Source organism: Sardina pilchardus, chromosome 13 (assembly GCF_963854185.1).
Source record: "Sardina pilchardus chromosome 13, fSarPil1.1, whole genome shotgun sequence".
Lineage (NCBI taxonomy): Eukaryota > Metazoa > Chordata > Actinopteri > Clupeiformes > Clupeidae > Sardina > Sardina pilchardus.
The window spans coordinates 22624302-22639227 of record NC_085006.1 but is presented as its reverse complement, the minus strand read 5'-3'; the positions used below and the strand labels follow the sequence as shown (position 1 = coordinate 22639227).

Below are 14926 nucleotides of genomic sequence, written 5' to 3'. Positions count from 1 at the left end.
CAGAACTTAAGATAAACACATTTTTAGGAGGGTGTTGTGCAACTATAGCTACACCATTGCATTCAGGTGTCCATCCCAAAAGAAAGCACAAACAAATATTTTATGCATAGTATATACAAATTGTTCATATACTTTCCACCACCAGAGGGCAGAAGAGCGATAAAATATGCCACAAACTTTTCGTTTTGGTGTTTTAGGCCTTCACTGTCAGCTTCAAGGCAAGGTTGAGGCAAGGGTTAAGATTTGGTCCCTTGAAGTTCTTGGTGGCAGGGTTGCCTTGAAGTTGATGGTGGGGGCCTAGACCATCAAGCAACATTTTGACTGCTGGTTACACCATCCATATAGTACAAATGCTTGGCTCAGTGTCATACAAAATGACAGTAAGACAGTCATTCATTAATACCACAGAAAATGGTGTTAGTGTTTGTTTTTTGTTATTGGCGTTGGAAACAACAATGTGATCTGATTTTGAAACATAAGCTGAATATAGTGAAATTGTTCATTAAAAATTCCAAGTAAACATTGCAGATATTGCAATACATGCATTGCCCTTCACTAACCTGTGGCTAATGCTATTTTAACACATATTGTGGTCAGACTGGAGGAACAGTTATCTTTGTATAAACCGACCTTAAAGGGATATTCCGCCATTTTTGGAAATACGCTCATTTTCCACCTCCCCTCGAGCAAAACGATCGATATTTACCTTGTTCCCGTTCATCCAGCCATTCTGTGAGTCTGGCGATACAACTTTTAGCTTCAGCCTAGCATAGATCATTGAATCGGATTAGACCATTAGCTTCTCGCCTGCTAGCTTCATGTTTAAAAGTGACTAAGATTTCTGGTAATTTTCCCATTTAAAACGTGTCTCCTCTCAGGTAAGAAAGTGCAATAAGACCAACTGAAAATGAAACCTGGCGTTTTTCTAGGCAGATTTGACATGGAACTACACTCTCATCTGGCGTAATAATCAAGGCAACTTGCAGCTACTGGCACTACTACTGCTTTTTGTCTATGGGGACTATTTTCAGATGCTGCGTACGATATCACTGTGCCTATGGTACGTTTGCAAGTTGCCTTGATTATTACGCCAGATGAGAGTGTAGTTCCATGTCAAATCTGCCTAGAAAAACGCCAGGTTTCATTTTCAGTTGGTCTTATTGCACTTTCTAACTTGAGAGGAGACATGTTTTAAATAGGAAAATTACCAGAAATCTTAGTCACTTTTAAACATGAAGCTAGCAGGCGAGAAGCTAATGGTCTAATCCGATTCAATGATCTATGCTAGGCTGAAGCTAAAAGTTGTATCGCCAGACTCACAGAATGGCTGGATGAACGGGAACAAGGTAAATATCGATTGTTTTGCTCGAGGGGAGGTGGAAAATGAGCGTATTTCCAAAAATGGCGGAATATCCCTTTAACAATTCTACATAAACAGACATTTCAGTATTATCACTGCTGCATATTACAAATAGCCTACATGTACATCATATTCATATGTTTGTGTGCTTCAGGGATTTTAGACATTTCTGCATGACATCTTTTTACTTATTTATTTAGTTTTACTCTGCCCGTCCCCTCAATATCTCTCAGAATTGATTCACCTTTGTTCAGTTCCCTCAATGAACTGCACTAGAATGGCATCCTCAAGTAATCACATTGTACCCTCTCACGACACTGCCTTGGGCAGCCAGCTTATAAGGGGACAGCCCATGCTCAGTGGAGCTCTATACCAGACTGCATAAAGAGTATTAGTTCCATGAACAAAACAACTAAAAGCTATTCAAACTGGAAATAACTCACCCTATTTGGTTCATCTTGCTTGTGTCTGTATTATTTTATGTGATAGATAACCTACTTAGATAATCTTGTTTTTTTTTAAATGAAATACTGGCACTGATAAAGTGTGTGTGTGTGTGTGTGTGTGTGTGTGTGTGTGTGACTGTGTGTGTGTGTGTGTGTGTGTATGCTATTTGCATTAAGTTTCTTGCTTTGTCTTTCCTTTAGGCATATTGGTTTGTCACTTTTTGTAATTGTGGCTTGCCGGGGAATGCAGATGGAAATGGTTTAACTGTGATACACATCAAATGGTAATAATAGTTTTTTTTTTATTTAAAAAAATATTTCACAAATAGGATAATATGACATACTAGACTATTTGACACTAAGATGTGTTATGTGAGCCTCAATTAAGGCTAGTTTTAGGACTGAACATGAGCGCTTTATTTGGATCAGTTTCACGGTCAGTAAACAAAACAATGTGTTATTACTCCATTATTAGTTCCATGAACAAAACAACTAAAAGCTATTCAAACTGGAAATAACTCACCCTATTTGGTTCATCTTGCTTGTGTCTGTATTCTTTTATGTGATAGATAGCCTACTTAGATAATCTTGTTTTTTTTAAATGAAATACTGGCACTGATAAAGTGTGTGTGTGTGTGTGTGTGTGTGTGTGTGTGTGTGTGTGTGTGTGTGTGTGTGTGTGTGTGTGTGTGTGTATGCTATTTGCATTAAGTTTCTTGCTTTGTCTTTCCTTTAGGCATATTGGTTTGTCACTTTTTGTAATTGGCTTGCCGGGGAATGCAGATGGAAACGGTTTAACTGTGATACACATCAAATGGTAATAATAGTTATTCTTTTTATTTAACAAAATATTTCACAAATAGGATAATATGACATAGACTATTTGACACTAAGATGTGTTATGTGAGCCTCAATTAAGGCTAGTTTTAGGACTGAACATGAGCGCTTTATTTGGATCAGTTTCACGGTCAGTAAACAAAACAATGTGTTATTACTCTCTCTCTCTCTCTCTCTCTCTCTCTCTCTCTCTCTCTCTCTCTCTCTCTCTCTCTCTCTCTCTGTCTTTGGAGACTGTGTGTTGAGAGAGCGCCAGTGAGAGCGTAAACGGAGCAGATCTCTCGCTATGCCCCTCTCTCTTTTGACGTCAACGGCTGGACTTGTATCCGCTGCTTGAGGTCTAGTCCCTCAGTCAGCTCGCGCTGCTTACATCGGTCTGCTGTCGAGCTGCGGATGGGCTACCGTTGCCTGTCACTGATCTGCGATCAACCCTCGTGATTGCACACGCGGGACGTGCTCACCAGAACACCAAAAGACTAGAGAGAAAGACAGAAAGAGAGAGTGAGACTTAAACTGCACGAAGCGACGGACTGGATCGAGGTCATAATTCGGCGCTGATACCCAACACGAGGATGGGGAAAATCGTGCCTCTACTTTTCCTTGCGCTTGGACTACACACCATCATCGCGGAGAAAGGTAAGGGAAGAACAGTTTGCGAGACGATATCCATGTTCGTAAAACGTGGCTGACAGAGGGAATGTAAGCGATATAGTGGAGAAGCTAGAAGATTTTGGCTATAGAGTGAATGGGAGTTGACAAGTGACAAGCACCGCTTGCATGTGTTGGAGGTAACCATCTGAAGTTCGAAAACGGGTTATTGGAGTTTAGCCGAGGCACGTCTGTTTTAATCATCACTAGCAGAATTACCCTCTCTTCTATTCCTATTGCAACGAATACCATTTCAGAAGTTGACAACGTGGATTTGATCAGCCACCTACTGACATGGCAGGGAGGAATAACAACATACTGTTATATTAAAGTAATGAAAGCTTTTGTTCTCCTCCACGTCAACAAACAGCAAGTGAATTCAGCTGTGTGTAAGTTCATGAGTAGGGCGGGCACAGTAAGAACAGGAATATTCACTGAAGTACAAGGGTGGAGAATGCTTTTAATAGTCTACATGTGCCGAAGCTATATAGTGCTATACTAGATAGCAAGAGGCTGGTGGACCACTGTCAGCCCACTTTGTGCAGAACTGTCGGTCCGCTGGCGTCTTGCCCAAGGATTCTCTGGCGGTTCTCTGGCGGGTTGTTGACAAATGCCCCAGTATTTTGCCACTATTGGTCTACGATCTTTTTCATTTATTCAGTTATACTCATTGATCATATTGATCATATACTACATTGATAACTTTAATATCATGTTTTGTATAGTACAGTATATCACGTATTGTAGCCTATATTCTCCAGTGTCCAGCTGCTTTTGTTTGTTTCCCTGATTACGGCATCACAAGCCATTACACAAATACTCACCTGTAGTGCTGTGGGTGTGTGTGACTTTCTCTCTCTGTGTGTGTGTGTGTGTGTGTGTGTGTGTGTGTGTGTGTGTGTGTGTGTGTGTTATGGCAAGTGTTACAAATAGAGCATCACCTGAGGCTCAGGTAAATTATTTGGTTTTGTTTGGCTCTGTTCTCTGGGGAGATCCCTAATGTCTCCTGTCTCTGGCCACTAACACGCACGCACGCACACACACACACACACACACACACACACACACACACACACACACACACACACACACACACACATACACGCATGTGCATGCATACACACAGATACGCTCATACACTCAAACACCCACACACATATATACACGCAGCCACGCATGCACGTGCACACAGCGAAAAACACATTCCCACACACATACACACAGACACGCATACCCTTACGTACCCACACAAGCAGAGAACCGCACGCGCACACAAAAACATACACATGCACACACTCACCACACCCACATGCACACACTCACCACACACACAAAGTATCTCTCTCCGCTCACCAGTGTCCCCAGCATGGTAATCTAATGGAGGCGACCTAGAATGAGACAGATCGGGGTAACCTTGAGAATGTGTGTGTGTGTGTGTGTGTGTGTGTGTGTGTGTGTGTGTGTGTGTGTGTGTGTGTGTGTGTGTGTGTGTGTGTGTGTGTGTGTGTGTGTGTGTGTGTGTGTGTGTGTGTGTGTGTGTGTGTGCGTGTGTGTGTGTGTGCGAGTGTGTGTGTGTGTGTGTGTGTGTGTGTGTGTGTGTGTGTGTGTGTGTGTGTGTGTGTGTGTGTGTGTGTATTTGTTAGTATGGGATGTGTATGAGAGAGTGAGACAAAAAAAATCACTGAGATTACAGATTTTGTACAATTGCTTAAACACAATTTTGAAAACCAGGCTCCTTTTTCAAATGGCTTCATCAAGTAACACTTTATATATTTCAGATAACACCTCAGTCATTTTACAAAATGAAACACTTTGGTCCAAACTATTACATTATTCATGAAAAGCATAGTTTATCATCACACAAGTCACATAGATGAGTCATATGATCTGATTCTGTTTGTGGCCAACACACATACACATACTGACAGGTGAACTCACCTGTTGCTTTTTTCAGTGTTTTGGTCTGATAGGTGAGATTGAAATACCAGTGTGTCTACACCTGATTGCTGTGTTGGATCATTTGGGCCATGAGTCTGGTATTGTGAAAGGCAGATTTTTTTAAAATGGCAAATTGGTTACATTATGTTCCATTTGTGTGTGTAAAGTAGAGAAGTGGTTCAGTGTTTTGCAATCTACTGCGTGTTGTCTTTAGATAGGTGTGAGTTGGCAACATTTGTGTGTAGCGTTGACTACACTGTGGCCCATTTTGTGTCGTGGTAGTTTCAGTCCACTTTTGGTTAGGTCACTTGTGTGTTACTGTGTTTGTCTAGTCACAGCTAATCTGTTTTTTGTAAACTCTTCGTTTGGGACATGATAGTCACTCCACAGATCAGTGGATCTTTGTGCAGTGGGTGTGGCTTCCCAATTTTGTCCAGTTTGTTACTAATTCCCTGCATACATTACAGTAGCTGTGGATGTGGTTGAAGACCACATGGTGTCCATTTTGTTGTGGAAGTGGCAGGTCACTTTGTTGGGTCTTTTTTGTGTTGCAGTGGCAGCAGTTGTAGTTGGTCTACGTTTTGACCCCTTTTGGTTGTGACTTGCACTCCACTTTTGGTCGTGGTCACCTTTGTTGCTGTGGATGTTGTAGGAATGCAGTAAACTTTGTTTTGTTTGATCTTGTTCAATTCTGTTCACCTCATGGTAGGTAGCCATTTTGTCTAGTGGGAGTGGCACCCACATATATGGCTACGTGTTTGGCTGCTCAATCTTAAATCTAGTGGCAGCACAGTAATTGGCCCATTTATTGTGCGATCTTTTGAACCACCTTGATCCTAAGTTAATGCCTTTTTTTTCAGCAGCAGTCCCAAATTATGTTGCTTTTTATTGCAAATTCTTTGCTGGAGGTTAGTCTCCTTTCTATGGCTATTAGGCTTATGTCTTCTAATGTTGAATGTCAGACTATTTGTTCTCTGCAGTAGTCCACATTGCAAGTTGTGGTGTGAATTGTTTGGTGGACTGAATTTTGGTCTGTTCATTAAGCAAATTAGTATGTAAGCATATAGCCCTGTCTGTAGTTTGCAATTGTGAAATTTTGTGTGTCTTTCATACTGGTTGTGGGGGCATGTTTTCTGCACTTTTGTAGCTTAGGTTTAGTTAGTGCAGGTTTAGGAAGTGGACCCGGAAGACTCACGCTTTTTTCTTTTTCGGGAGTGAGGTAAGATGTTGAATCCCGTAGTAAAGAAGCGTGAGACTTTTCTTTTGGTTTTCCTGTCTTTTAAAATGTAACTGCTCTAATGTCTGATCAACTGAGAGTCATTTTTAACCATACAGTCTTAGCATCCATTATGAAATTATGTTTATTATAGTGAAAACGGTAATGAATAAATAATAAGGTGGTGTTTTGTCATTTTTGCTTTGCCTATTGTGCAGAATGGCTAGGAAATTAATGTTCGGTAATTGTGTGTGCATGACAAACTATTTATTCATTGTTTTAAGGGTGGGGGTGTTACGACTGTATGCGTTTCTTGTGTTGTGTGTGTTCCCAGTACTGTTTGTCCCTGTTCCTCTTCCGTTCTCTATCTCTGCTCAGGTGCTCATGCTGGCAACGACCTTAATTGGCAGCACCTGACCTGCTGATTGACTGGGAGTTAAAGGCTTCAGGATCCAGTTCCTCAGGGAGGCTTTTTGCGTGGGGACTGCTGACTGTCTTGCTGCCTCTCAATCTGGGATTTTGTCTCGTCATCTTGATTTGGACCTTTGTCATGTTATTATTTAGTGTCTTGTGATTGTATGTCTTAATGTTAATAAATCCCACTGGTTGGGTAATTTTAAAAAGGCATTCTTGATTATTAGGATTTGGGGTCAGTGGTGGCTTGTTGTTCACCCCTAAAAGGGCCATATTTATAGGGGGGTGTAACAACATGTGATACTGAGAATGTGCTTATACTTGTACAGATGTGATTTTGCTGTTTAAGGTTTCACTAACTGTGCATTAACAAAAATGTGTAAACAATTGAGAGAAACTGGAGTATATGATTAAATGATTTCTCTTCTGTGTTGGTGTATATTACTGTAGGGCTGGGAATCAGAGAGATTTGATTAGTCGTGTTAGTAATATCACAATAATATCACAATAGAGATGGGCTATTTAATATCCGCATTAATATGCCGGTAAAATTCCTTTCCCATGATAAGAATTTGTCACATCGTGTTGAGATATTCAAGGAGAAATGGCAATTTTTTTTCCGGTTCTCAAAGTTACCAAGTAGCCTACTGTTGGTACGAGAAAAAGCTAAAACAGACACTTTTACATACAGTAGCTCGAGTTACTGCACCCAACGGTTGGAGCCTCCAGGCAGGTACAGGGCTACACTCTGGGGGCGTGTTCATTAGCCCCCATGTTCATGCCCCCAGAGTCTAATGCTGTAGCTGCCTGGTTGCTTTAGCGGTTGGCTGCAACAACTCAAGTAAGGTAAAACCGGGTGTTTTTTTTTGTTTTTTTTTGGTCTGGTAGTACTCTGTAACTTCGGGAGACGTAGATAAATGTACGTTATTGTAATATCTTAAAAATGACGTTTCACCTGTGTGTGTGTGTGTGTGTTTGTGTGTGTGTGTGTGTGTGTGTTTGTCTGTGTATGTGTGTGTGTGTGTGTGTGTGTGTGTGTGTGTGTGTGTGTGTGTGTGTGTCTGTGCAAAAGACCTATTCAACTTACTGATGCGCAGCACAGTTCAAGTCATTGTTTGACAAAACTCTTTTTTTTCTGACTCTTCACTCTCTTCTGTTCTCTCCTTTTCTTTTCTTCTCTCCGTTTGTGTCTGCACTGCCTGCCTCCCTCTCCCTCTCCCTCTAGCTCTCTCTTTCTCTTGGGGGGCATTAGTGATGATATTTCTTTTTTTATTATTGTGGTAACAAAGCTGGTGTTTCTTAAATCACACACAACTGAAAGGTATGGTCAGGATATTGATACATGTGTATCTTTAAATATTTGGTGGAAAAAAGAATAGTGGTAGAGGACACACTCAAAGCAAACGGAAGATGTGTAAATTGGAAACAAGGGGTTATGTTCCATGAATGTATGATTGTGGGAGGATAGCTTTCGACTGGGCAAATGGGTTGACCAGTTTAGTGAGGTTTTAGATAAAGGGTTTTAAAAGGCTCCTCTCGCACCCTGTGCTTGCATTCCCCCTGTCTTTCTCTTCTCTCCGTCTACGCTGTGCTGCCTACATTCTCCCTCTCTCTCTCTCTTTCTCTCTCTCTCTCTTTCTCTCTTCTCTCAGTCGACACTGCGCTGCCTGCATTCTCTCTCTCTTCTTTGTCTACGCTGTGCTGCCTGCATTCTTTCTCTCTCTCTCTCCTCTCAGTCTGTGCTGTGCTGCCTGTATTCTCTCACTCTCTCTCTTCTCTCAGTCTACGCTGTGCTGTTTGCATTCCCTCTCTCTCTCTCTCTCTCTCTCTCTCTCCCTCTCTCCTCTCAGCCTGTGCTGTGCTGCCTGTATTCCCCGCACCAGTCGCTGCATGCCAGCCCTGGGCTTGGGAGTAATTCCAGCAGCGAGCAGGAAGTCTGAATTTAGATAACTCATTACCAGACCAGTTCTCATTCTCCCTTTCTATCTTTCTCTCACTCTTTCCTTTCCTCACTTTCTTTCTCTCCCCATCTCTCTCGTTCTCTCTCTCTCTCTCCATCCCCCATCTCTCTTTCTCTCCCCTCTTTCATAATCCCTCTTTCATTCTCTTTCTCCCCCCCTCCAAACCTATGGAGCAGCAGCCAAACCAAGTGTGCCGCTTTTCTGTATAAATGCAGATGAGTCCAAAACAAACTGCACATGTCCGCTAATGTGCAGATAAATTATGGAAATCAGAAAAGTGGAGGTGGCGCGCTGTGTTTGTGCTTCTGCCTCCCGATGTGTGTGTGTATGTGTATGTGTATGTCTCTCTCTCTCTCTCTCTCTCTCTCTCTCTCTCTCTCTCTCTCTCTGTGTGTATGTTTGTGTGTGTGTGTGTGTGTCTGTGTGTGTGTGTGTGTATGTGTGTGTGTGTGTGTGTGTGCATGCGTATCACAGCAGGGAGGAGGGAACGGGGAAGCTGACATTCAGTATGCATTACATTCCACAGCCTAAATGCTCATTTGTGTGGAGATGAAAGCTTGGAGTAGTTGCAAGGGTAGATGAGGTCTCTGTCCCCTATCAGTATACAAAACTTTCTTTAGAGAGAAACATATCACATACACACTCACTATCTCTCTTTCTCTCTCTCTCTCTCTCTCTCTCTCTCTCTCACACACACATACACACACACACACACACACACGCGCACTGACCTGATGTTGAAGGTCATTAACGACTTGACTTTTCTGTACAGGAAGAGACTGGACTTTCAGCCCAACATCTGTGACAGGTTTTCTCAGAACAGTTCAATTTGAACGATTTTGTGTAAACATTCCATCTCAACACTAACTCTCCATCCAGCTTTACGCATGTTTATGGAGATCTCTGTCCTCAAACTGTTTGTGTGTGTTTGCAAAGGTTAACAGAATATCCAACGCAAATAAAACACTGCTTTTGCAAATTTGAATATACCTCCGGTCTACCGACACTGTGGCGAGTTTTGCCTCTATGTTTCTGTGTGTGTGTGTGTGTGTGTGTGTGTGTGTGTGTGTGTGTGTGTGTGTGTGAGAGAGAAAGAGAGAGAGAGAGAGAGAGAGAGAGAGAGAGAGAGAGAGAATCTAAATCAGGAAATCATAGGCAAAAAAATGGTTGGAGAAATGTAGGTTGGCTAATCTTCCTACTCCACAGGCAGCTAGTGAAGGAGATGATTGGGAGAGAGTGAGAGAGAGGGAGAGAGGGGTGGGGAGAGCTAAAAAAAAAAAAGAACAGAGAAAGAGTGATAAAGTGATGAAAAAGTAGAGCGAGATGGATTGTGAAATTAAAACGAGAGAGGGGGAGAATATATGTACTGTACAGTTGCAAAAGGTTCACGATGCGCCGAGGCAGCAGGCTACAATTCAGCGCAGAACCATAAACCAGCCTTCAGTCCGAGGCAGATTCCCGGGTCTGCGTCTGCATCTGTGTCTGCGTGCGTGTGTGTGCGTGCATGAGTGTCTCATTGAAGGGCCTCAAAACTCAGGCTCCTGCAGGCTCTGAGGAGAAAATGCTGTTAGTCAGTAAAATGATTCAAGTAGGGCTTGCGGGGACAAGCACAGTTCAATATTGCTGGATAGAAGGCAGACAAATACTAATGGACCATTCACAGCAGGAACTGTAAATTTAACGAAAACAGCAAAAACTAGAAGAGCACTCGGAGAGCTCAGACCTCCGCCTGCATTGTTCTTCCTAGGTTGTCATACATTTGAACCTAAACTATTCAGATCGCCACCACGTGGCCATACCATGCCATTACACCACTAAGCTAAATACATAAACGCCTCCAGAATCCTTACGGAATTATGGATCACTCCCAAAATGTAATCGTTTCTTCCTTGGGTCATGTCCGACCTGCCCTGAAAATCTCATCGCAATCCATTCATTGCTTTTTGAGTTATCTTGCTAACAAACAGACAGACAAACAGACAAACAGACAAACAGACAGACAGACAGACAAACGCCGGTCCCCGATGAAAACATATACCTCCTTGGCGGAGGTAAACAATAATCTTAAGTATCTCTCTAGTTAATGTGACATTGCATACAAGAATGTGATCAAAATATGTTTTTGTGTCAAAAAACAGTCAAAAAGCTGATATTTAATCAGAGTCCACCGAAATTTAGACATCACATTCACCAACAAAAAAAGGGAGGAGACTTTCCTTACTTTTCCTTACTGTCTCATATTGTCATGGTTGCGGGCTTGTTGCTATTGCGTCTTTATAATAATTGTTCTAGGGGGTGAACAGCCCTTAACACTCATAAGAACAGACACTCAACTCATCCACAGACACAGTGTTAAATCAATCACAGATAGCACATCAATTCCAGGATATGAAAAGGCTCGTTTCAGGATGTGACCTGCGATTACAACATCCTGCCGTCGTATGATGCTCTGTGACCCTGTGAAAGGGGGCGCAGATGACAGAGGGTGACACACTTCCCCCCGCAGGCCGGAGCTGACGGACAGTACACCTAGTGTACGAGACACCGCTGGGCTGCAGTGCTGCAGTGCTGACAGAACTCAAGCAGGCTCCTGTCTCATGCCAGTAAATATTCAAAAGCACATCATGCATTCCAGGAAACACATCCGAACACAAGCTTGCTTACACACACACACATACATACATACACACATACCCTGGGTGTGTGCCACTGCCAAGGGATGGACATTAAAATGATTTCCGCTCCTCTCCTTTTCTTTTCTTCTTTTCTCTTCTTTTTTCTTCTTTTCCTGCTCTCCTCCTCCTCTTCTCTTCTTCTGTTTCCCTGTGGCAGAGTAAAGTTCTGTCATGTACTTACACGCACATCACCAAAAATGTTGCAGTCTTGGGACATCCAAATCCTTCCCATTGACCATTGGAGAAGGTCAGCCAAAACAAAAACAAATCAATAAAAGTCATAATTTTGCAGTATGCAATATTCTGGCTGTTCATATATGATTTATAAATGTGTTCATATGTCTGCACATGTGTGTGTGCACACACGCATGTGGGAGTGTGTGTGTGTGTGTGTGTGTGTGTGTTATCTGTCTGTCTGTGGGTACACGTGTGTGTTTGTGTGTGCACACGTGTGTCTTTGCAGCGTGCTTTTGTGCTCCTGTTGTCATCGACTCCTGGCTTTCTGTTGTTTTGTTGTGCTGTTTGAGTCACAAACATCAAACACGTGCTTTCATCTCTCCTCTATATCTCTGTGGCGTAACAAACATGTTTATCACTGCTGGGGCCTGCTGTTTTGTAAGCGGCTACTGGCTTCCGATCCACTTTGATTCTCCCCTTTAAGACGTTGCCATGGGGAAGAACAAATCTTTCTTTCTGGACTCTATTGCTAAATGCACATTGGATCGCACTGTTCTCTGTAACTATCCATTAACAAATATTTTACACACACACACACACACACACACACACACACACACACACATGCACACACACACACACATGCACACATATGCAGACATCATCTCCATAAAACACAACCATTAACCATTAAACTCAGAGGAGACAATAAGGCCATATAGCCGGTAATGGAGCAATGGGCTGTGATGCAAATGGACATGAAAGGTTGGATCCTGTAGACAAGCACTTAAAGTAGCAATAGGATGACAGACTGTGGGAAATGGATACACAGAAATAGACAGACTGGGTCCTTTTCTTTTTCTTTTAACCAGGAGGAGACTCTCTGGTCTGTTATGTTACACACATGTCAACACCTGCTGTCAGTTGAGATGGTAGCCAAAGGTGGTGTACCTACACCATCAGCCCGGGTTCGATTCCTGCATGTTGCTTTGGATCACAGCATCTGCTAAATATCAGTATTACTGTAAATATCAGTCTTCAGCTTTAACTTTAACCAGATGCAGTCTGGTCTCTGGGACTGAGTCAGTCTTTCCCTTGACATGCAGGCTTTTCTGTGCTTCCATACTATGTTCTTGCAAGTATTTGTTTATTTATTCAGGGTGGTGCTGATATCTCATTTATTTGAGCCCTGGCAAGGTGTCTACAGAGCCAGACGAAGTAGACAGCGGAAAATATTCTTAAAGAAACAGAAAACAACTAAAACAACAAGAGAAACACAGGAACAGGCAGGACCACCCCACAATAATTACAGTGCAATCCCTGAGCATCAAACAGTGACAGATTCAGACAGACAGTGAGAAGACACTAATTTGGCACAGATCCGTGTGTGTCTGTCTCTGTGTGTGTGTGTGTGTGTGTGTGTGTGTGTGTGTGTGTGTGTGTGTGTGTGTGTGCTTGTGTGTCATATGCTTTCCGTCTGATATATTGAAATGTCATGAATTAAACTAACAAGGCTTGTAGTGGCGGCTTTTAAGCAGCTGCTTCCTAGAGCGGATAATCAAGACGATTTGTGTTGTGTATGTTAGAGTTCTGTAGTTTATTCTAGTTTAACGGAAAATACAATCAATTTTTATATCCGTCGCAGTAGGCTACCTGTGGTTGCCACCTGGATACAGGCGACCCTGTCAGACATCAATCACTCATTGACTGGGTAATCACTCTATTGCCCATGCATAGCTTGACATCAATTCAAATAACAATAAACGTAATTACATCACTTTGAATAATAATTCAAACCATATTTCATTAACGAAAATGTCACCAGCATTTCATCAGCATGTTAGTAGTGATTGTTTTAATTGTTTGATAAACAAAAAATGCCTTAACATGGCTCTCAATGAGAAGTATTTGTGATTTGTCATCAGCAGGTCTTCATCAAGCCAAAAAGCAATCAGACATTGACACAATCATGGCAGCCAATTTAACAAGTGCCTCCTCTCTGCAGGGAAAACCAATCAAAGTCAGAGACTTTGATAAAGATATAATCCACAAACAATCATGAGAGAAATGAGGGTGAGATAGCTGTGGCATAGCAGACTTAATTTCACAAAGCAGGTATTTGATTCGGAAACCGAGCACTTCCTGAGCGAGCTCATGGTTTCAACCTTATTCGTGACACCCTACTTCCATCCGGTTCTCATCTTCCACTCTGTCTGGTTCCATAATAACTTTGTGCAGTCTAACTAGAATATTCTTCAACTCATTTCTTTGTAAATGAGGACAATTCTGCACTCAGTATGGACATGCTATGATATATGACTGTATGTATTACAGTGTGTATATGTGGCAGGCATTGTTGGAAATAGAAAACCGGATTTCTAAATATAGTGTCATCATGGCGACGTCCCATGTTTGGCTCAGGAAAGAGGTGGATGGTACACTTTATTTCACAAAGTAGATATTAGATTTAGAGAAATGGCATATCGTAAACTCTGGTATAGCATATTTTATCTCACAAACTGGATGTTTTATTTGCTATTTGTAGGAAAGCAGAGTAAGATCCCTTTTAGTTGTTAAGGTCAAGCAGTCTGAGTTACAAAAAAAAAAAAAGAAAACTCAGGAAATGCACCAGCCTAGATGTGTGGGTTAAAATCTCTGTATTTATCCAAATGAGGAAAAAAATCTTTGTATCTATTCAAATTAGGAGAAAAGGGGCTGGACAGTGATGGACATTTGTGATGGACATTTGTAAAGAGATAAAAATAGGTAATTTTATAATTTGTTCTATTTATGTTCCACTGTCTTGAACTGTAGGTTTTGTCCCTCCCGTGAGCATTTTTCCATCCCTTAGAGAAGAATGAAGAGATTAAAAGAGAAAGGGAAGAGAGAGTTAGATGAAGAGAAGGGAAGGAAACCCAGGGAGAGGAGGAGAGGAGGAAAAAGTGGAAAGACAAGCTAGCAGGAGGTGAGAGAGGGAGGAGAGGGAGGGATGGAAGAGAGAGAAAGGAAGGAGAGGCAGGGAGGAGAAGAGAAAATGGGATAGAGGGTGAGGAGAAAGGCAGATAAAGAAAGACAGAGTAGGGTGGAGAGATGGAGGAAGGGCAGAGGAATGCAGAGTTGGAGGAGAGAAGCCGATCTGGCCCTAATTGATGAGAAAGGGAGGCTATGGGAATTAGGGCACAAGAGGAGAGTTCTTGTTCTCCTAGTTAGTCTATCCTCTGGGTGCTGTGGATGGCTATGGAGGGGAGTCTATC

General features: G+C 42.1%; 1 protein-coding gene across 1 annotated transcript in view; it reads left to right on the top strand.

Annotated features, from left to right (window-relative positions):
- The first annotated feature begins 3164 nt into the window (after positions 1 to 3164).
- LOC134099723 (calsyntenin-2-like) overlaps positions 3165 to 14926 on the top strand; it is a 62167-nt gene continuing 50405 nt past the window's right edge. The window contains exon 1 of the mRNA XM_062552710.1: positions 3165 to 3279. Within this exon, the coding sequence (XP_062408694.1) occupies positions 3216 to 3279 (64 nt within the window). The 5' untranslated portion in view covers positions 3165 to 3215. The remainder of the gene's footprint in view (positions 3280 to 14926) is intronic.